Below are 22,870 nucleotides of genomic sequence, written 5' to 3'. Positions count from 1 at the left end.
GCCGCGCCCTGCCCGGCCCGGTGCCCGACGGTGGGCACGGCGCTGCTGTGAGGTCCTCCTGCTTTTCTGGCCTGTTGTCCTGGTTCCGGCTGGGACAGAGTTAACTTTCTTCCCAGTAGCTTGGGGGGGTGTGCTGTGTTTTGGGTTTAGTGTGAAAGGAGCGTTGATGGCCCCTTGATGCTTTGGCTGTTGCTGGGCGGTGCTTGCACCGGGAGGAGCACAGCCGGGGTGGTGGACCCAGCTGGCCAATGGGGTGTTCTATACCATGTGACGTTATGCTCCGTATAAAAACCAGGTGGGGGGGCGGGGGGAGGGCCCGCCCCCCCCCCCCCCCCCCCCGTTCGTGACACGCGGTCGGCGAGCAGTTGCATTGTGCATTGCCTGCTTTGTTTATTCTGTTATTGTTGTTGTTGTTCTCATTGTTACTATTACTGTTCTACTTTGTTTTATTTCAATTATTAAACTGTTTTTATCTCAACCCGGGAGCTTTCCTACTTGTGCCCTCCCGATTATCTCCCCCATCCCACCGGAGGGGGGGGGGGGGTGAGCGAGCAGCTGCATGGGGTTTATTTGCTGGCTGGGGTTAAACCACGACACCGGTGCTCGCCTTCTGCAGCTGAACAGAAATCTGTGTTCTGCAGCAGGACTGTGGTCAGAACTAGCTTTACTTGCTAAATAGAAAAGCTAATGCAGGAGAAGCCAAGTCTGTCATAAGCTGCATTCGCTCATCTTCATCCTAGGTATCCATCTAGGTACTGCAGTACCGAACTTGATGTCGAGAGTTGGAGCAGCAGCCGGAAGCAGGAGGGGTGAGTGTGCAGGTTGCTATCTAAAGACAGTGTACGTAGCATTCGTTAATGCAGACAAAAAGCTCCCCAAAGCAATGACAGAGGAAAACAAGATTTTGCTACCTGAGGATTTAAAGAAGCACTGTAAAGTTTGCCTGTCAGTGTTTCGTCCAGTTGCCATTCTTAGAGCAGCCAGTAGTCCCAGAAATGCCAGTCCAGAAAACCCTATCAAGAAGGATTTTAATTTTGTGAAAGAGTGCTTTATTGCTGGAGTAACATTTGTCCTAGGTCTCAGGAGAGGGCTGTACTGCCTGTTAAATTATATGGCTGTCTCTGAAAAAGAATTGGTTGAAACATAGCATTTTGGAAGGCAAGAATGCTGGCATTCAACATACAGACCTGGCTCTGTGCTTTTCTTTCTGCTTCATGGCTAAAGTAAATCTAGGAAACGAAGGGTAGGAGAATATTCCCAGGCTTCAAGTGGAAGTGAGCACTTGCGGTCATGAGCTGAGGCTACCCAGCTGGGAGAGTGCAACATTGGGAGACTGAGGAGAGCTACTCACATGGAGTAAGACTCTTCCCCTCCCTTCCTTCGTGTGGTCACGACACTGTTATGTCTGGAAGGAGCCACGAGCTCCTGAGATACCAAACAAATGGAGGGGAAAGCGATGGATGCTAACAGTAGTGAAGGGAACCAAGAATTTGACTAAACATTTCCTTTCTTCTTAAGGGATCCCTTCCAGGCAGATGGGAAGCCACAGAAGACCCCAGCCTGGAGAAAGCATTGCTTCAGTTGGAAGAGGAGCATCAAAGGAAGACGTGTTACCTCATCCTTAGTATCCTGGACGCTCATGGAAGTGAGGGAAAACCTGTTAGTGCTACCTGGTCTCCCCAAGGGAAGAAGTTGGGCAAGCTGTTTTGAAAGGAGAAAGGTCCACAATCTGTTCTGTGGTGCAGTAATAGTGGTGTGTGCTGAATGGCTCTGTTTTGAGCTGGGGGTTGTTCTGGGTGACCTCCAAAGGTCTCTTTACAGCCTAAATTATTCTATGATTCAGTAGGTGAGCTACTCAGCAGAGCCCCATTTTAGGTTGAGAATCAAGCCCTGACATCCTGAACATTTCACAGCGCAGGAGTTTTCCTGTTTGGTTTTATCTGAGTAGCATATCCTGTGCTTGTGTCGGAGTCTTCCAGTAGAGTACTTGGCACCACAGGCATCTTCTGCCATATTTCTTTCTCTGCTTTTCTTTTTTCCTCTGCCCAAGAGGTAATTGTGTGTGGTGTAGAAGGCATCTGTGTGCTGTGTTACTTATGTTGCAAGCTAAGGTGGGAGTAGCGCAACTCCTGTTTTCGTCCAGAAACTGAGTTTCAGGAGGGCAGAAGTTCTTGAAATTTTGTTCATTAAATGTTTCCTGGGTGAAATATTCGTCTGTGGCCCCAAAGTCATTAACCTGCAGTGCTTGACCTTTCAGTTTTCAGTTGAAAGTTTCGTATAAAGCTATTTCCCCTACGTATATGGTGCTGTCTTTGTGGTGTGCAGTTTACTGGATCGACAAGGTGGGGGTCTTTGCTACAGGTCTTACACAGTGTATAGGACAAAGACAGGGAGAAGCTTAACAAGAAGGTGAGGGCAGCAGTGGGTTCAACATTGCAAGGGAAAAGGACGTGGAAACTTAGAAGTGTGGAGGAAGAGGATATCAGGACAATGATAGAGAAAGGTGATGCATCCAGTGATCAGACAGCACGAAGGGGAGGCAAGACGTTAACTGTGGGCATCATCAAAGATGAAGAGGAAGGGACAACTGAAATTGTAGATGGAAATTGAAGGCTCAAAGCAAGGAGAAGCAAATGAATTTGCCATTACAGAGAGATCTTACTGAATCTTAGAAAGCACTTTTACTACCTCTCAGTTTGACAACAAAGTCAGTGTTGAAGAAGTTGGAAAATCACGGGGATGCTGCTTGTGGATAGCAATTGTTCACTGACCTCTTACTGCTGTTTCTCCTTTTCCAAGGTGTGAGAATCTGGCAGCAGTGAACGCTGTCCTGCGGGAGCACCTAGATAAAGCGAATGAGGTTAATTTAGCCCTGAGAGAAGGTGTTGAAAAACTGATGGTGGATTGGATGAGGGCCCAGGAGGAGCTGGAATTGAAGGAGGGTGAATGGCACAATGAACGTGAGGTAAGGATAGGCTACGGGAATGTCAGACGTGATGCCAGAGTGGAACGAGAATGCATTTTATTTCTGGCATAGAGGACTTGCTGTGTGAAAGTTGTGGCTACATTGAGGATGTATTGGTGTTGACTAGCAGAAGACAGGGGTGTGAGATGGAGGAGTGTCAGCAAATTGTGGTGATAGCAGATACCCACCTGCTGTGACCATACTGCTTGGTCTTAAAGGCCAATGCTTTCTGTTGCTGGGCACTGTAGGGCAGTCACATGAACGCTTGTCTTTTCAAGAGTTCCTAAATATCTCTCTACAGCAGTGGAGACCAGAGAGGTCTGTGTGTTTTCAGATTCGGAGTAGGCAACAGAAGATCAAGACAGGCCTCCCTTACCAACAGCCTGTTGTAAGCAAATCTGACCCTGGTCTTGGAGGGGCTTGTTTTTGTCTTCCTCCACCAAGACTGTTAGACACCTCTGCAAGGCGAGATGATGAATCGTGATCAGTTTGCTTTGCTGATATCACTCCTGCAGGAGAAGCGTGGATGTTCCCTTCTTTGAAGTCAGGTGGCAGGTCACTGAGGATGTTTCTGTGGTGCTTCTTCAGTCCTTGATGCCCCTGTTGGAATTGTTATTAAAGGAGACCTGGTGGTGATGGTTGTACTCTCTCCTATCTGAAAGACTTGTACAGTGACAGCAAAGACTGAATTGGCATTTCTTTTTGGTTTTGCATGTTTAGCTTTATGACAGCTATTTAAGGGATGAACATAACCATCTCCTCAGCCTATGGTGTCAGGTGGTAAACTTCCGCTGTCATTTCCTGCAAATGAAGACTGCCACTGACCGGTGAGTAGAGGTTAAGGCTAGATCTCTTGCAGAAAAAATGTAGCTTCCCTTCACACCTGCTTTTTGAGCCTTGATGTTACTTTAGTTGCGGCTAAGGATATGATTTTTCCTTTGGTAGTCTGAAGCAATGCCATTAAGCGTGCTTTAGGCTATTTTCAGAATCATTTTGTTTGATGCTGGTTTTCAGATAAAACTGAGGGGCTCGGACTATAAGCAATGCAGAGGCCCTGAACAGATGAACTTGACTGTGTTGATCTTTGGGCATATTAACACAGACACAGGCATATGTGGACACGTTGGAAGAGACTCACCAAAGCTATGCACGCGGCATGTAGAGCAGTCCCTTTTACAGAGTGATTAAAATCTGCCTTAAATCTCACTGGCTTTCTTTTCCCACTGCTCCTGATGGAAAGATCATTCATGAATATATGGGTGGTTTTTTTTCTTATTTCCAGCTTACATTTATTCTGGTCCATTTGCATCCACTTATTCCTGTACCAACATTGGTGAAAGAATAGCTTCTCTATGCTGTTACTGCATTTATCAAATTTATTTTGCTTAGTTTGATACCTCCTTTTTATGATTGTTTTCTTGTTCTTGGGCTCTCTGAGGTTCCTTTCTCACAGTTGCCTTCTATGCAAACAAAAATAGGTAGCCGTAATAGTACCTTCTTCTGGTGTGTTATGGTTTAACCCGGCAGGCAGCCGGACACCACACAGCCGCTTGCTCACTCCCCCACCTCCCACAGTGGGATCGGGGAGAGAATCAGAAAAGAAAAGTAAAATTCGTGGATTGAGATAAAGACAATTTAATAGAACAGAAAAGGAAGGGAATAATAATAGTAATAATAATTAATAATGATGATGGAATATACAAAATGAGTGATGCACAATGCAATTGCTCACCACCCAATGACCGATACCCAAAACATGATCGCTACTTCCTGGATCACACCCCCGATTTATATATTGAGCATGATGTCATATGGTATGGAATACCCCATTGGCCAGTTGGGTTAGCTGTCCTGGCTATGCTCCCTCCCAGCTTCTTGTGCACCTGGCAGAGCAGGGAAGCTGAAAAGTCCTTGACTAGTCGACTACTTAGCAACAACTAAAAACGTCAATGTGTCATAAACATTCTTCTCATGCTAAATCCAAAACACAGCACTAGGAAAAAAATTTAACTCTATCCCAGCCAAAACCAGGACATGGTATCAGCACGCAGTTTCAAACCCTGGGTTACTGTCAGCCATGTACCTTATTTGATTATAAGGTTTCCTTAATGTGTAGAGTATGCCTGACCTACTAGTTAATTCTTGAAGCCTTCTGGCTGTTCTATACATTTCTTCTTATCTCTGAGGAGAAAATAGACTCATTCCTCAACCATCAAACAGACCTATTGCTCAACTATCAAGATGTGTCCTGATCCCAAAATGTCAGATGAATGATTTGTCCCCAACGAAGATGCCATCTTTCCTGCCAGGTTTTACTGTTGTGCAATTATGTGCTTCAAAGTGAGTCAGCTGGTAAAGATGGTGGTGTGAACATTATCTCTTTCTTTATTATTCTTCAGAGATTTGTAAGAGCTGAAGGCAGAGCAAATGAGGCTTTCTGGATCTATACTTGTAAACTGCTCCCCCCTAAACTCTGGGATACAGCTCTGGGAGTCCGTCACTCTGGGTAGACCTGTCCTAAAGGATCAGGCACAGCAGCAAGTGGAACAGGAAATAAGCTGGAAGACTTGGGAAGTGATGTGCTTACAGGTCAAGGGGGACCTGGAGAAGAAGGAGCTTCAGGACAGGTAAAGGTGTTTTAAACTTTGCTATTACCAACGATATCTTTTGTGGTTGTTTCTTGGATTCGTAGATTGGCTGTGTTCATGTTTAAAACACACCCATTCTGCACAGCCTTGTTTCTGTCCCTAGTCAAACTATTGCCTTCAACAGAACGGATAGAAAAAAACATCTGACTGACAGAAGCTCTTCTGAGTAGGACAAGACTGGAAAAGAGATTGCATATTTCAATGTTTTTGCTACTAACTGATTCTTGGTGAGAAATTGAGACCAGCGTAAAGAGAGCTCTGTCTCTTGTACAGCCCTTTTGCTACCCAGGGCTGTGCTAAAGGGAGTTGGGAGGAATTTGCACAGGACTGTCATATAGACCTCTGTACTGATGTTTCCTTGCAAGACTGAGTGCAGAAGGCCTTTGGGGCAAGAAGTGCTATTTTGCCACATCACTCTCATTAACCTGAATCATCCTGTGGTCCTATGATTATTGGATTGGAAATTCATACACATCTCCCCAAACAGATTGCAAGCTCTTTCATTAATTCACTGCTGAAAGGCAAAAGTAATTGTGGGAATAGTAATCTGGACTTTAAAAGTCTGTCTTACCTAAGGAAGAACTTTGGAAAGCCTTATATCCAACGTATGAAAGAGGAGAGAGAGAACTAGCAGGCAGGAAGTTGTTAGCTACCTGAAAGGAGGTTGTAGTGAGGTGGGTGTCGGTCTCTTCTCCCAAGTAACAAGCGATAGGACGAGAGCAAATGGCCTCAAGTTGCGCCAGGGGAGGTTTAGATTGGATATCGTGAAATATTTCTTCACCGCAAGGGTTCTCAAGCATTGGAACAGGCTGCCCAGGGAAGTGGTTGAGTCACCATCCCTGGAGGTATTTAAAAGAAGTGTAGATGTGGTGCTTAGGGACATGGTTTAGTGGTGGACTTGGCAGTGTTAGGGTAACGGTTGGACTCGATGCTCTTAAAGGTCTTTTCTAGCCTAAAGGATTCTATGATTCTATACTCTTGGTTTCGGAAATGAGACTGTTTTTACATTAAAAACTTGTTTGTCTTTCCCCTTCTCATAGACTGAAGGACTTAGCTGCACTTGAAGGAAAACGTTCATTGTTACAGAGTGAGTTGGTAGTCGCAAGAGAGACACTGGAGGAATCGCACCTTCAGAGGGATCTGCTGAAGCAAGAGAAACATGAGCTTACAAGGGCACTGGAAAAGGTATGGTCACCTTATTCCTAGGCAGCACTTAGGGGAGAGGGAGTTGTGATAGCAGGACCACCACAGACGCTGTTTCTGGCAGTAGAAGACAGGGAGACAGTTCTCCTTCCTGCAAAATGGTGATCAGATCACATAGGCTCTTTGGTGTAGTTAGGTCCCACGTGCTTATCGGGAACACTGAACTGGGAGTATGTCAGAGACACAGAAGGGGATCTGGAGTTGCTGCTTAAAGTCAGGGATTTTCCTGTCTTTGTTTTCATGTTGTTCTTTTGTCTCTTCAGGCAGAGCAGTCAGTAGCAGAGTTGGCAGGGGCTCCGAATAAGCGGAGTGCTGAAGTAGCTGATCTACATGTTGCAACAGTGAAGATGAGCAGTATTAACGAAGCCCTTGTGTTGGATAAAGTGCAACTGAAGAAACTTGTGTTGCAGGTGAGCAGAGTTGCCAAAGATCTTGCGAGGTGTTCGTCTCCAGCTGCTGCTTCTTTTCAGATCTCTTGCCTTCAGACAGTGTGACTGTCTGAATATGGAAATGTTCCTTTTTCTGTCCAAGCCAAACCTTCTACATAGTAAATCTTACTGTCTTTTATTTCCTCTGTGTTTCTGTGATTGTAGCTGGAGCAAGAGAATGATGTTCTGTCAGCTAAAGTGGACAAGATGGAGAGAGCAAAGATCTCTGACCAGGAGAAGCTGAACTTGTGTGAAAGAACAAATGAAGAGCTCTGCACAGAGAAAGGCCACCTGGAGCAGCTGCTGAAGAAAGCAGAGGAGCAACAGGAAGGGCTGCAGGTAGAGCTGAGGATACTGGTAGAGGAGAAGGCAGAAACCCAAGAGAAACTCGATGAGGTGAGACCAAAAACCTGGTGCTTTCTGGGTGGGCTTTTGGCTACTTAGCTCAGTGAAGCTGCATCTGTTGGATTCTGCAGTGTTTTTGTCAAGGAGACACTTGGTAGTCCTGGAGGTCAGAAGGCTTTGTTTACTTCTTTTTGGAAATGTGTTGATGGCTTGCAGAGATGTTCTGCAATTCTCTGAGTTGTTCTCTGCTTCTACAGATTGCTTTAATCCACCTGTCTGTGTTGGCCTCTTTTTTGGCTTTTGCTAAGCTGCAGAGAGATGATTTGTCTTGCCCATGGATCTGAATAAGGCTACTACTCTCACATGTGGCAAAAGAAGCAAAGAGCGTAGCTCTTCACCCTTTTTCTGAGGCAAAAAAAACCAGGGGTGCATGTTTCTATTTATACTTTTTGTTGTGAAGTCTGCAACTTTCAAAACTGCATTTGTTCGAGCCTAGAGAGCGGGACAAAGCTGCAAGTCAATGTCTTCTGTCTTGTACTGCTAAGAATGGGAATGACATCTTGAAATTGTTGAAATTGTATTTTAAGACATACATGCAGCTTTGAATTGCCTGACCTTCTTTAGGCTTTGAGGAAGAAGATGAGAAATAGGTGGTCACGCAAGACGGTTTACTCTGGACTAACTGATTTTGGTACAGTCGAAAAAGAGCTTGCAAGAATCATATCACTGGAGGAGACTAGGGAGTCTGCCATCATTTAAGCGTCAGTTTCATCATGTACAATCTTGGGTATTATGGGATAACTTTGAGAGGAACATTGTTTGTTTCTGATGGTCTGTTCTCTGTTAGACAGTCTTAGTTTTGGAGTAGGTGGTATGTTTGGCAAATACCCAGCAGAGGTGTTATACTGAAGAAAAAAGCTAAAAAATCATGGTTAATCTTCAAGCTTGAATACCAGCAAGGTATGTTAGGCAACTTCTTTGTATAAGACAAGTAAACAGTGTTGTTGACATGAAGTACTGTACAAATAGAGTCTAACATCTCTTTGGCCACATCAGCCAGACTTTCATATGACAGTGCTTACCACAAGGGCTGTTCCCTGCCAAGTGTCACCTCATTGCATCCAACTGCTTTACACACTGAAGTAGGTGACACTTCGATATTTTTTTTTTTCTTCTAAAAGGAGAAACCACATGTATTTTCACTTTCTTCAGCGAGCAAAGTTGCTTTTGCTCAAACTTTCCTGAAAATTTCCAGCACTGGAATAGATTCTGATAGAATTCTAGTTTGCAAGGTGGCAGTTCTGGAAAATGCAGTACTTTTGCATGAAAACATGTAGTCTGGGGTACATACGTTTGTCCTGAAGGAGCTGTCTGGCCCCAGGCAACCCAGTAGAGCCTTACACATCACTTCCAAGTTAACAGTCCCAGTGCCTTTTGGCAGCCCAGGGTACTAGTGCAGTATACAGCAGGTGCCCTTAAACTTTCAGCCCACAGTACAGGATCTCTTTCTCCTCTAGCTGATTCAGAAGTGACATTGGCTGGCTCTGCACAGAAAGGACTCTAACTGTATTTTGTCCCACTTTCAGGTTTACCGCCAGCAAGAGTTCAGCTAGCAGTGGTCTAGAGCAGTTGCGCCAGGGGTCCTCTTGCCAAGGGCATACACTGGCCAAGGTGTCCAAAGAGAAGGAATTCCTGGTGCATGAGAAGGCTGCCCTAGAGGTGCGACTGGCAGCCATGGAGCGGGACAGACAAGGTCTTTCAGAACAGCTGGCAGAGGCGAGGTAAAGGCAGGGAGGAGACCCTAGGCAGGACATTATTTAACATCTGCAATTATAAAGGTGGTAATCATTACACGAGGATTTATTGCATCCTGTGTGCTTTTCAGATGCTTTCGTTGTCCATGGACAGAAAATGGACGAATCTCGAGCAAAAAAAACCCAACAGTATACCATGATTTGAATGTTATTTTTCTGACAGCTAAAGCTAGCAAAGCTCTCGTGAGCCTTGGGCTCATGTTTATGCCCCCTTGCACATTCCTGTGAAGTCCAAAGCAAGCCAATATAATTCCTCAGTATTGGTACCTTGGCTGTGCATTGAGTAATAATTAAACCATGCAGATGTTTAGTGAAGCCTGAAGTTTCTCTCTGGTTTTGGTTCCTTGTTCTGTGCATTTGAACATAGATCTTTCCTTACCAAGTAGTTTGGATCTTCGGAATTTAAGGCTATTACATGCAGATATTGTGAGTAGGACACTGCCATTTAGGGTGAAGCTAGAGGCTCATGCTGAAAATCTTGAAAATCCTTCTGTTTCTAAGCTAACTCTTGTTCCCTATGGTGAGGACCTAGAGTTGCTTACACCAGCAGCAGGGAAAACTCTTCTGAATTCTCGCCAGTCTTCAGGAATTCTTGCCCATCATTGATGTCTGGGTTCTGTACTCCTTACCGCATGCTGTTTAGAGACACATGTCATGGAGAAGTTATACAGGGAAGGAGCAAGACTCTGTCCTGCTGTATCGGGTTTCTAAGATCAAATGCGACAAGTTCTGCTTTTCCAAAAAAATCCCAAAAAACAACCCAAGGTATAGAGATGTTTGACCTCCTCTTAGGTGTTTCTTAGAAGACTCCTGAACTTGCAGAGCTGTACAAATGATGTTTTATAGATTGTTTGTCATACTGCTTGACTTTTACGCTTTACCACTCCAGAATGTGTTGTTAGCAAGGTTGCTAACACCATTTTCACTCAGTCTGTTTCTTGAGAGCTGCTGCTTCTTCTGAGCTCCAGCTTCTCTTATTTGATCCAGCTGAATTATGTTTTGTCAATTATTGGGCTGTAGCAACTATTCTTGCCAGATGTTGTACTGCTGAGTGCAGTGGGGAAGAGGGGAGAGGTGAGCAACGGGCCAATGGCCTCTCTCAGCCTGGGAGCCTCCTTTTCCTGGAGGAGCCCGTGCAGCCCGAGTGATTAAAGAGGGCGGTAGCTGGGAGCCTTGTGGAGGGTGTCCTGAGGAGGTGTGCGGCTCCAGGGCCGCAGAGCCACCGGGGAGCTCCCCCAGGCAGAGAATAAAGAGTTTGTTCCCGAGGCCTTGCTTGTGCCTACACTTATTCACGCCAGGCCGTACTGTGCCTGGGCATTTTCCCTGCAATGTTTTCCCTCGTCTTCCTCCCTCCTACAGCCTGGGTCAGGCTAAGACCCAGTTTTACAGGGAGTCTTAAGTAGGGAAGAGAAAAGTAGCCAACGTTTTTGCCCTGTTTAGAAGGCTTGGCGGCCGGGCTGTTGGAGGGGCTGGTCCAGCTCTGTAAAGCTATACTCACGCCTTATGCGAGTCCCATATGTAGGTGCTGTTGAAGGCTGCGCCTTGTTCTGTGCATTTATTCTCTCGTCCCCTCAAGACCTCATGATGGTCTGAACAGCAGCTAAAGGAGGGTCATGACCGGGAGTTCGGTGCAGCTTTCTCCTGAGAGTGGTGGATCCATGCGTCTTTAGCTGCAACTTTAAGAGCAGAATAAGTACATAACAGCACTTGCACAGGACCCTCGCGCTTGGCTTGTGATGCATCCTTAGTCTTACAGACCTTTATCGTCACATAATCTCCCGGGTCGATACGGATGCAAGAGTTTCCTAAAGGGAAAGCTTGTGTAATTACCGCTTCAGACCGTTTCTTTTTAAAACTATCTTGTAGATATCAGACATATTGGGTAACTGCTTCATCCTCTGCCAAAAGGCTTGTGTGTGCTGGAGCAAAGGATCCTGGAATTCAGTCTGGTCTTCCGAATAAGATCTCAAAAGGAGTTCATTTATGGCGTGGGTTTGGGCATTGCCTTAATTCCCACAGTGCTAATGGTAAAGCTTCTGTCCATTTTAATTGAGTTTCTCTACAAATTTTTGCCAGTGTAATATTTAAGTGCAGTTCATTCTCTCTCCCTGAGCTGAGGATTGGGGGTGGTAAGGTGCATGCAGTCTTGGTCGAATGCTGAAAGCTTTATACAGGTTTTCTAATATTTCAGCTGTCAAACGTGATCCTTTATCCGCGTCTATTTCTTCAGCCACTCCGAAACACGGTATGAGATCTTTCCGTAAAGCTTTAACAACCACTTGAGCAGTTGCTTTTCGAGTAGGGAATGCCTCTACCCAACGGGGTAATTGATCCATTATAGGTGTTTTAGTCAGTCTTTTGGAGGCATATCTGCAAAGTCAATTTGTAGTTTCTGGGACGGCATCCAGGCCCAAGGGTGGGGCCTTTTGATTTTTTCCTCTGTCTTGGACTTTGCATTATATTCTGCACATATCAAACATCCTTCTGTGACCTGTAATATTGCCAGGGTCAATCCAGGTGCCACCCGTGATGGAGAGACTTGATTTCCTAGATGAGGTGCTCCTCCACGCGTCCGATGGTGAAGTTCTCTGACCGACGGTATCAACATAGTCCTGGGGAGAAAAGGTTTTCCTTCTAATGTCCGGGTTCCATTTACTCGTTTTGCTCGTCAATGTGTCCATTTTTCAGTTTCTTCTGTGAGGAAAGGTTCATGTTCCTTTTTTAAGTCTACTTCAGATACGGTCATTAGCATTTCTTCCTGTATTTTTGGTTGGACCGTAAGGGTTGTAAGGCTGCAGCCTTAGCCGCACCGTCGGCAAGATTGTTTCCTTCAGTCAGAGCAGAAGTATCTCGCTGGAGGGCTTCATGGTATAACAGTGCTACCTGTTTTGTTTTTTCTAGAGCGTGTAGAAGATCCAAAATTTGTTCTCGTTGTGCTATTTTATGTCTCGCTGACGTTAGAAACCCTCTTTCTTTCCAGATCCGTCCGGTTGCAAACGCTACACCCAGAGCAGATTTGGAGTCTATGTAGATGTTAGCGGTTTGATTTAACTCGCCACACTGTTCTAAGGTCATATTTGTTTCGGTTAGTAGTATCAATTCATAACGATGCACACGTTGAGGGGTAAATAAGGAATGACCCCTCTGAGTTAACACAGCTTTCGCTGCATGGTGCACCTTTACCGTTAGGGGGTGCATCCTGTGAATCCTGGTTTTCCCAATGTGCAGAGCACAATGGCAGTCTTCGTGTTGAGGTCCTTTTTTCAGGGCTCTTTCTCCTTAGACCAAGAAGCTCGGCATGAGTACTTGTTCTCGCTGCTCCTGGGATAGACAGTGGCGTCTCCACCTGGAGACCGCTCTGCCACATGTCGTTTGGGTCTGGTCTGTCTGGAGCAGGGAGACGGCCATACTGTGGAGGCCCAGAATCGTGCACGTGAGCAGGTCCAAGCAGCCTGTTCCAGGGCTCAGCAAAAGGGGAGCCATGGGAGCAATCCGCTCTCTAACGGGAACTCGCTACCCTGCTGTGGCGCAAAGCTGGGAAAAAGAGGTACAAGGAGGAGGAAGGGGCAGCAGGTCAGCACCGAGTCGAGGCCCCTTGCTCAAAGTGGGGTCAGCGAGAGCGGGTGGCCCACGTGCATGTCCAGACGGGCCTCCAGGCGGGCCCCGGGGCGGCCTAGCAGCAGCCGGGCAGTGGCGTGGCAACACGGAGATGCAGCAGTGCAGTGGCGCAGCAACGTGACGATGCAACAATGTGGTGGCGCAGCAACGCGATGACGCAACAATGTGCGATTGCTCTATAAAGCCGCTCGCTGGGAGACCGGCTGTGGTGGCCGCTGCTGGGCGCCTCTGGAGCGAGAGGTGCCAGCGCAGGGTCGCAGCTCCAGGAGAGCTCTTGGAAGGAGCCATGGAGCACCGTCTCACTGCTGGCGTCCGAAATGCGGAGGCGCTGCTGAGCGCAGTGGGGAAGAGGGGAGAGGTGAGCAACGGGCCGATGGAGAGGGCTCAGCCCGGGAGCCTGGGACTGCAGGGCTGCTCTGGGGCCTCGGGATGTGCCCGGGGAGCTGGGAGGGACCCAAAGGTGGTCGGGCCGGGGAGAGTTTGCAGGGAGTCCTGCCTCTCCGCCCAGCCTGGCTCACGGCTAAGCAGGTGGGAGGGGTTGCTGCGAAAGGACGCGGACGTGGGTTGAGGAAGGGATGGGAGTTGTGGCGACGGGGGTGAGGAAGAGAGAGCAACTTTTGACTGCGCCACTCTTGGCGCTCCTCTTGGTTGGAGTCTTCCGAGGGACTTTCTAGCAAGTGCCCCGTGCAGGAGGCTTATGCAGATAGTGCCTGAGTGCCCATGAGTGTCTCCCTCTTTCTAGCTGGGGAACAGGAGACAGCCACTGGCAGAAGGAGGTACTGGGCTGCTGGACCTCCCACTTGGGGTGAAGATCCCTCTGCTGCCGGGCTCCAAGCCTGTCTTCTGCAGGACAAAGCTGGGGGAAAAGGTAAAGGAAGTGGAAAGGGGTAGAAAAGCTCTCCTCTCTTACGGGGTCCCCGTCATTCAAAGAAGTCCTTGTGGCCACCTGCTCTACAGTGGGGGCTGCAGCCCTTCAATCTGGCAGCGCTGGGGAGTAGAGGGAACCTCCTGGCTCCCTGGCACGGAGACAAAAAGGAGGGCTTGTCCGGTTTCTCTTGAGGGAGAGTCCAGCCTTCTCCTGCTTGCCTTGTTGGCGTATTTGGAAAAGCTCGGGCTTCTCTGCTTGGGGAATGCACGCAGTGTCCTCCTTCTACTCCAGCTTGCCGTGCGTTTTTGCCAAGGCAGAGACCTCCTGGAGGCAGAGTTAGATGACACACCCCTTAGGCCTGCCTAACCCTGAGGAGACTGTTTTCAGTGCATTATCCATTTGCTGCGTTTGAACTGTCGGGCTTGAACTTTTCACTCTGAAGGTTCATTTCTGTTGTTTTCTGCAAGGTCTGCAGTTCTTCCCCGTGGCCTAAGATGCCTACTTTGCTGGTGGGGTTTGTCTTCTCTCCCCCAGCCCAGCCCATCACAGCCTAGCCCAGTCCAGCCTGGCCCTGCAGTCCGGCTGTGGTGTTCTCTGTGCCTTCAGAAGGATGGAGAAGAGTGTTGCTCTTCAAACTACCTTTACCTTTTCCCAAGTACCGCTTGGCACCTCTTTGCTGCTCTCTCCTGCCTCCTTCATACTCTGGAAAATCTCTCTTACAGCTTCACCAGCCCTCTGGTTATTTCAATCTGGGAGATCCGTACTGCCGCCTACTGAGCACAGAATACAACAGCCTGCACGACCCGCATCTGCAGGCCTACCACAAACGCAAGGACAACCTGCAGAGGCTGAAGAGGGAGGGTTACATCACCAGTGACGGCAAAGTAGGTTTGGACGTCGGGCTGATAAAACCAGCCCTCATCACGCGGGGTTCCCAGAGCGCTTGCTGTAAGCCGCCTGTTGCTGGCGGAGGGCACAGGGCTGTGGGGCTGGTTTCCCTGGGAGCAGAAGCAGCGCCAGCGTCCCTCTGGCACTTCCCACTCCAGCTCCTCTCGGGCTGCCCGGCGCTGCCCGAGTGTTGAGGAGGCAGCCGGTGCGAGGCCTGGCGCCGGGGCGAGGAGCACCGCTCAGCACTGTCTGGGGGGAGTCAGGGGCCCGCTGGGTTTGGGCTGTTTTGTGGAAGGCAGTCTATGTAGCTGGCTTGACAGTTCTTGGGGGATTTCTCCCCTCATCTCTCCATAGGTAGTTTGCACCCTGAAGGAGCTGAATGAGTACAGGCAGTATCTGACCACGCTCAAGGTGGAGGCAGAGAAAATGTTCATGCGAGAGGAGGTGGGCAAAGCGGAGCGTTCGTGGACACCTGTCAGCGGCAGGGTGCCGAGGGCTGGGGCTTTACTTGCGGCATCTTGGGGAGGGGAGGCGGTCAGTGCAGAAGAGGCGAGGGCTGTGCTGCTGGGCCAGGCGTTGTGGCAGGGAAAGGACTATTGGGCTGCGAGCTGAGCTAGCGCAGGGTGCATGGGTGGGCACGGGCAGGAAAGTCACCTGCAAGCATGCAGAGTCCCAAGGGAAGCATTTCTCTGCTGCTCCAGTCGCGTGGCTGAAGCAGGGCGCTGTCCTGGGCCCGCGGGACGCCTCAGCACGCAGGGGCGTGAGCGCTTGTCCAGGCAGCAGCAAGCCACAACCTGGTGTCACCTTTCAGAAAAAGCTTTGGCGTGACCTGGCCAAATTAGAGGATGCCTCCGAACTGCCGGGAGGGAGTGACATTTCTCGCCTGCGAGAGTGGCTGCTGCAGGAGCAAACAAAGAGTTTGCCAGTGGGAGAGAGGAAGAGGAGGCAGAGGTAAGAAAAGGCCAAGTAACGCTTGCTCTTGAAGGGGACCCGTGGTGCCCAAGAGAAGTTCTGGAGCCTCATGTTCCAGTAAACAAACAAAGCCTAGCCGTGGAAGGAGCCGGAGCTGTCTGCGAACACGTTGGCACGGTCTGTGTTTGGAGCCTTGGACAGGCAGCTGGAAGCTGCTGTGGGGACGACTGGAGCAAAGCAGCCCGGAGCAGGATGATGGGAGTGGCTGAGCGGAAAATGGCCTGGGCAAGATGGACAGAGCAGCTCCCTCTCAGCTGCCTTCGTTTCTCTTGACAGGCATCTCACTGTGATCAAGAAGCGGATTAAAAGACTGGAGGCTCTTGACAAAGAGCAACGCCTCCTCCAGCAGGCCGAGTGCCAACAGCAGCAGCAGCTGGAAAAGAGGAGACAGCCAGGCACCCAGAGCAGCTCCAAAAAGTCCGCTCTCGAAGGGGGGCCGGTGAGTAGGAGCCGGGTGGATGCTGGGGGCCGCCTCTGCTGTGCGGTAGTGTGTTGGTACTCAGGCCTCGGGAGAGGGTGCTGCCACAGACAACAGCTGCTCGGGGCTTGCGAGCGGTGCTTGGTTGCTGAGGAGGTGGTGCCTGGCTGGTGTGCGACGTGTCCTCGTTTGAGGGTGTCTGTCAGAGACCAAGAAACGAGCGCTTTCCTTCCTGCGTCTCTCGGACACGAGGCACTAGCCCTTTCTGACGCAGAAGTGTGCCTGGGCACTCTCAGCGGCCACTTCCACGCACAGACTCGCACATTTAGCACGAAAGTGTGAGCTGCTCTAAATGGCCGCACGGTCCATGGTGCTGGTTTTGCGTCTGGTTGAAAAACTCTGGTTTTCATCCAACGACTTCTGCATCCAAAGATGCAGCGTCCCTGAACCTGACAGTGCCGGTGCTTGGCCATTCGTGGGTTGGTTTTCTCTTCAAGGAGGTCTTCAATTAGGTTAGCGGAGAGCCGGCTGTTGCCTGACTCTCATTAGCGGGGGGGCCCGTTAAACGTTGCCCGGCTCCATCCCCTGCAACAGCCTCTCGGGAAGCGTTTCCGGATAGTGTGGGGTGGCACCTATGCCAGGGCGAAGGGTTGAGCTCCTTCTGCCGTGGCAGTCAGGCTGTCAAGCTGCAAAAGAGCAAATGACGGGAGAGGACAATTTCAGGCTGCTGCCTGGCTCTGTTCTTGACTTGCAACTTCTCCCCCGCTTTGCACGAGACTGGCAGCCCACGGTGGACTTTCAGACTGCCTCCTGTCCCAAGGACATTTCCTTGGGCTGGCAGACGACAGCCAGGTGCCGCAAGAAAAAGGATCGTTTCCTCTTCTGCTCTCAAAACAACCATTCTTGGTATTTTGCCTCGAAGAGGGGCAAACGGGCCACCCTGATACAGGGCAGCAGTGCCCCGAGAGCGGCTGGGACCCGTGGCAGAGGAGACTGGAGCGAAGAGCCCGCTCCAGTACCTTCCACGGCTTTCCCTCCGCTATTCAACTCTGCCCAGCGCCTCCCGCGGCGGGAGCCAACGAGCCCGTTGGAGGTACCAGCCTCTGCGGGGGCCCGCTGTGCCCTGGGGCCTGTCCTCCGGCCACGATCAGTGCTACCCAGGCAGCCGCTAGCTTCCAGTTCGGGGCCCGTGGCACCTGGTTCACCGTGCTGAGGTCCAGGGGGGCTACAGTGCCCTTTGCTCTAAGCACAACAGCACCTGCTTGGTTCTGAGAAGTGCCCACAATCCTTGGCTCCAGGCCACGGGAGACCAGAAACCTCTGCTTGCCAGGTGGCCTACAGAGGAACCAGAGTTTTTCAAGCTTGACTTGCTAGGGACTCGTCTGGGCAGGGGTCTTGTGAGGAGGAAGAGGAAAGCAAACCGAGGTGAAGGAACACATTCACTCATCAGCTGCTCCTCCTTTTAGTCTCCAACGTGTGCCAGAGAAGAAGCGCCTAACAGCATACAACCTACGCTGCTGCGGGCTACGCTGGCAGAAGACGAGGAGCTTAAAGAGATGGCTGAGACCGTGGTCCAGGAAGTGCTGGAGCGGGTGAAGGCGCTGGATCCGTCCGTCCGTGTCTTAAGGAGGGCTCCCCGTGAGGTCAGCGGAAGGTTGTTTGCCAGTGCCAGAGGGGCAGAGCCTTTGGACCCTTCTCCTGCGAATCGCCGGGACAAAATTAGACTGGTGGCTCGAGAGATTGTGGCGACCGTGTTGGAGAGCTTTGGGGAGCATTTGGTATCCGGCACGTCTGATGCAGCTGAGCCGGGGCTGGCGGCCAGGCAGAAGCTGTCAGAGCTCGTTGCCGGAAGAGCCACCCGAGCGGGCAAATCCGGAGAAGAGAGGTGGAGGGAGGCGGAACTAGCAACTTCTGACAGAGCATCTTCACAGTCTTCTATTGACAAAACGACCAAAGAGGCTGTTGAAAGCGTTTGCTCCACCTTGTCATCCTTTGTAGCTTCTCAGTTTGAGCAGGACTTTTGCTGTCAGTTTTCTGAGATCCTGAAGCTTCAGGGCGTGACAGAAGGACAAGGACCACCCAGAGCATTGGAATGGCAGATCCCAGAAGCAAGCAGGAGAGCAAAGTTGCCCGTGTTGCAACCATTGCAAAACGCTGCTTACGTCTCACGAGTGAGTCGCCAGATTGCCAAGGAGAGCATCCAAGAAGCCGTCTCCAGAATTCAGCAGCTGGAGGCAGAATTGATCGGCTATGCCAAGACCATTGTCCTTGAAGTTCTGGAAACCGTGAGGAAGAAGTTGGAGGAAGACAGGAAGTCCAAGCAAAAATCAGAGAAGCTTCAACCACCTCTCAGCCTCCCTGCAATAGTCACGCCTTCAGAGGAAGCAGGAGAATTCAAAGAGGAGCGCTCACGTACTCTCCTCCCATCTGTCCTCCGAGGTGCCGAGCAACATGCTCGCCGGCCAACAGAAGGCCTTCAGAAGTCCCGGGACGACACCTCCGGAGGCACAGCAAGGTCTTCTGTGCCTGCATGGGAAACTCTGCGTATACTCAGGCCAGGGAGCACCGCAGGCACCCTCCCCTCCACGGGCCCGCGGTTTCCAAGGCAGCCCATGCCTCCAGTGGGTCCGAAGCCTCCCAGCCAGGCAGGAGCTCGGCACAGACCAGAGCGTTTAAAGCTTTTCCTGGAGGAGCCCGTGCAGCCCGAGTGATTAAAGAGGGCGGTAGCTGGGAGCCTTGTGGAGGGTGTCCTGAGGAGGTGTGCGGCTCCAGGGCCGCAGAGCCACCGGGGAGCTCCCCCAGGCAGAGAATAAAGAGTTTGTTCCCGAGGCCTTGCTTGTGCCTACACTTATTCACGCCAGGCCGTACTGTGCCTGGGCATTTTCCCTGCAATGTTTTCCCTCATCTTCCTCCCTCCTACAGCCTGGGTCAGGCTAAGACCCAGTTTTACAGGGAGTCTTAAGTAGGGAAGAGAAAAGTAGCCAACGTTTTTGCCCTGTTTAGAAGGCTTGGCGGCCGGGCTGTTGGAGGGGCTGGTCCAGCTCTGTAAAGCTATACTCACGCCTTATGTGAGTCCCATATGTAGGTGCTGTTGAAGGCTGCGCCTTGTTCTGTGCATTTATTCTCTCGTCCCCTCAAGACCTCGTGATGGGCCTTTGGGTTCCCACCCGCGGTGGGCCTTTCGCTGTCCCGCCAAGGGGCCGTCCTTCAGCTTTTCATCTTTCCCAGAGGACTCCTCCTCCTGGCTCCTCAAGGCATCTCTCTTTGCCTTTCCATGTCCCCTAGGGACCGTTTCAGGGCCTTTCGGGGCAACCGAGGGACCACCTTCTGGTGCCTCCCAAGGCCCTCCATTTCTCTTTTTGAGCTTCCTAGGGCCCTCGGTTAGCCCTTTGGTGTAGCCCGCAGCTTTAGATGTGCCGTTTGGTGCGGCCCAGAGCCCTCCGTGTGCCTTTCGGTGCCCAGCCCGAGCCCTTTGCGTGCCGCTGGGTACCCACCACGGCCCTCTGTGTGCCACTGGGTGCTACCCAGAGCCCTCCCTCTGCCTTTCTCGATGCCCCGGGAACCCCTTTTATCCCCTTTTCCCCTCAAGACTGGCTGGAGTGGCCTCCCACCCTGTCCCCTACAAGTGAAAGCTGGGGGAGGAACGGGGCACAAATGGCGGTTTGGGCGTGGGGTGGCCAAGTCAGTGCAGTTTCTCGAGTTGAGGCTGCTTTGCCCGTGACAGGGCAATGGTCTAAAAATGGTCTACCAAAGCCAGTGCAGCAGCAGCAGCAGCAGCCTGCGGGCAGCCCAGCTCCAGCCCTGCCCTCTGAGGGCCAAAGCTGGGAAAAAGGGGTACAAGGAGGAAGAAGGGGCAGCAGGTCAGCACCGAGTCGAGGCCCCTTGCTCAAAGCAGGGTCAGCGAGAGCGGGTGGCCCACGTGCGTCTCCAGGCGGGCCTCCAGGCGGGCCCGTCTTAAGTAACGTTCCCTCCTTTTGCTTTGCGCATACCTGCACACTTTAAATTGGAGCAGAATAGCATTTGTATCCACAAATTTGAGCAAATCGGGTTGGGCACGCTTGAGCAAAACAGAAGACTCTGATCTCTACAATAAGTAAAGCTCCTAATAATCGTTAATACCAAACTGATAAATGGTTTCAGTATTGGGGTGATAGAAGGAAATAGATTTGACAACCAGTTCCACGATTCTATTCCTTTTGAGTCCTGTCTTACGTTTTGTACTAAAGCTTTTAAGTTTTTCAGTTGGGCTTCTATTGATTTATTGTTATCTGTGAGACTGAAACAACAAAGTCCTTCCAAATCTTCACACCCATGGTTGGCCCTAAGTAACAAGTAATCTATAGCTGCTCTATTTTGTAGGATTGCTTCCCTGTTCAAATGTTGTTCCTCTTGTAGTAATGCAATCAAAGTGGAGGTGGCATTCAGAGTTTTTGCTAGCGTACAGGCCACCTCTGTCAGTTGGAGGTCGGCACCTAGTGCTAGTGCAGGGACTCCCACTAACGACAGGCTCAATGCTACTGCGTCCGCTTTGCTCAACAGATTTACATTTGAGTCACAATCTGGTGGTAGAGCCGGAGATAGGCTCCTTCTCCTTCTTTTTGTGTTATATTTGGCTGAGGCATTTCTTTTTAGCGGGGAGACTGTGAGTCTTCCAAGTGTGCACGGGCCCCTGGCTGCATTTTTGGGTATGTAATTATAGGTAGGCCTGCAGGGTGAATCATTTAAGGCAGTCTTTGGTAATAACAGCCACCAGCTGAAACTCGGAGTTAGGTGTTGGAGTGGAATGCCTCCGATCATGCTGAACAGCAGCTAAAGGAGGGTCATGACCGGGAGTTCGGTGCAGCTTTCTCCTGAGAGTGGTGGATGCATGCGTCTTTAGCTGCGTTCTCTGGGGCCATTCACCGTCTCTGAGCAGAACTCGCTGGAGCAAGCCTCTGCCGCGCGGCCTCTCCCCCGGATCCTGGAATTCAGTCTGGTCTTCCGAATAAGATCTCAAAGGGAGTTCATTTATGGCGTGGGTTTGGGCATTGCCTTAATTCCCACAGTGCTAATGGTAAAGCTTCTGTCCATTTTAATTGAGTTTCTCTACAAATTTTTGCCAGTGTAATATTTAAGTGCAGTTCATTCTCTCTCCCTGAGCTGAGGATTGGGGGTGGTAAGGTGCATGCAGTCTTGGTCGAATGCTGAAAGCTTTATACAGGTTTTCTAATATTTCAGCTGTCAAACGTGATCCTTTATCCGCGTCTATTTCTTCAGCCACTCCGAAACACGGTATGAGATCTTTCCGTAAAGCTTTAACAACCACTTGAGCAGTTGCTTTTCGAGTAGGGAATGCCTCTACCCAACGGGGTAATTGATCCATTATAGGTGTTTTAGTCAGTCTTTTGGAGGCATATCTGCAAAGTCAATTTGTAGTTTCTGGGACGGCATCCAGGCCCAAGGGTGGGGCCTTTTGATTTTTTCCTCTGTCTTGGACTTTGCATTATATTCTGCACATATCAAACATCCTTCTGTGACCTGTAATATTGCCAGGGTCAATCCAGGTGCCACCCGTGATGGAGAGACTTGATTTCCTAGATGAGGTGCTCCTCCACGCGTCCGATGGTGAAGTTCTCTGACCGACGGTATCAACATAGTCCTGGGGAGAAAAGGTTTTCCTTCTAATGTCCGGGTTCCATTTACTCGTTTTGCTCGTCAATGTGTCCATTTTTCAGTTTCTTCTGTGAGGAAAGGTTCATGTTCCTTTTTTAAGTCTAATTCAGATACGGTCATCAGCATTTCTTCCTGTATTTTTGGTTGGACCGTAAGGGTTGTAAGGCTGCAGCCTTAGCCGCACCGTCGGCAAGATTGTTTCCTTCAGTCAGAGCAGAAGTATCTCGCTGGAGGGCTTCATGGTATAACAGTGCTACCTGTTTTGTTTTTTCTAGAGCGTGTAGAAGATCCAAAATTTGTTCTCGTTGTGCTATTTTATGTCTCGCTGACGTTAGAAACCCTCTTTCTTTCCAGATTCATCCGGTTGCAAACGCTACACCCAGAGCAGATTTGGAGTCTATGTAGATGTTAGCGGTTTGATTTAACTCGCCACACTGTTCTAAGGTCATATTTGTTTCGGTTAGTAGTATCAATTCATAACGATGCACACGTTGAGGGGTAAATAAGGAATGACCCCTCTGAGTTAACACAGCTTTCGCTGCATGGTGCACCTTTACCGTTAGGGGGTGCATCCTGTGAATCCTGGTTTTCCCAATGTGCAGAGCACAATGGCAGTCTTTGTGTTGAGGTCCTTTTTTCAGGGCTCTTTCTCCTTAGACCAAGAAGCTCGGCACGAGTACTTGTTCTCGCTGCTCCTGGGATAGACAGTGGCGTCTCCACCTGGAGACCGCTCTGCCACATGTCGTTTGGGTCTGGTCTGTCTGGAGCAGGGAGACGGCCATACTGTGGAGGCCCAGAATCGTGCACGTGAGCAGGTCCAAGCAGCCTGTTCCAGGGCTCAGCAAAAGGGGAGCCGTGGGAGCAATCCGCTCTCTAACGGGAACTCGCTACCCTGCTGTGGCGCAAAGCTGGGAAAAAGAGGTACAAGGAGGAGGAAGGGGCAGCAGGTCAGCACCGAGTCGAGGCCCCTTGCTCAAAGTGGGGTCAGCGAGAGCGGGTGGCCCACGTGCATGTCCAGACGGGCCTCCAGGCGGGCCCCGGGGCGGCCTAG

General features: G+C 50.2%; 1 protein-coding gene across 1 annotated transcript; it reads left to right on the top strand.

Annotated features, from left to right (window-relative positions):
* Positions 1–549: 549 nt before the first annotated feature.
* LOC142089908 (uncharacterized) lies at positions 550–22,870 on the top strand. Its single transcript, XM_075167051.1, has 10 exons — positions 550–1,659; positions 2,800–2,965; positions 3,686–3,792; positions 5,365–5,592; positions 6,654–6,798; positions 7,080–7,226; positions 7,410–7,640; positions 17,634–18,672; positions 22,174–22,233; positions 22,728–22,870. Exons 4-10 carry the CDS (start codon positions 5,393–5,395, stop codon positions 22,868–22,870), a joined length of 1,965 nt encoding a protein of 654 aa, XP_075023152.1. The 5' UTR covers positions 550–1,659; positions 2,800–2,965; positions 3,686–3,792; positions 5,365–5,392.

The sequence above is a fragment of the Calonectris borealis genome, chromosome 17 (assembly GCF_964195595.1).
Source record: "Calonectris borealis chromosome 17, bCalBor7.hap1.2, whole genome shotgun sequence".
Lineage (NCBI taxonomy): Eukaryota > Metazoa > Chordata > Aves > Procellariiformes > Procellariidae > Calonectris > Calonectris borealis.
Note: the sequence above shows the minus strand (reverse complement) of the source record. Positions and strands in the feature narration are given on the sequence as shown.

Coding starts and splice junctions, on each gene's coding strand:
- LOC142089908 (XM_075167051.1), top strand. CDS start 5,393: ATGAGGCTTTCTGGATCTATACTTGTAAACTGCTCCCCCCTAAACTCT. Junction 6,799..7,079: donor TTACAAGGGCACTGGAAAAG/GTATGGTCACCT, acceptor TTGTCTCTTCAG/GCAGAGCAGTCAGTAGCAGA. Junction 22,234..22,727: donor AGTCTATGTAGATGTTAGCG/GTTTGATTTAAC, acceptor TGTGGCGCAAAG/CTGGGAAAAAGAGGTACAAG.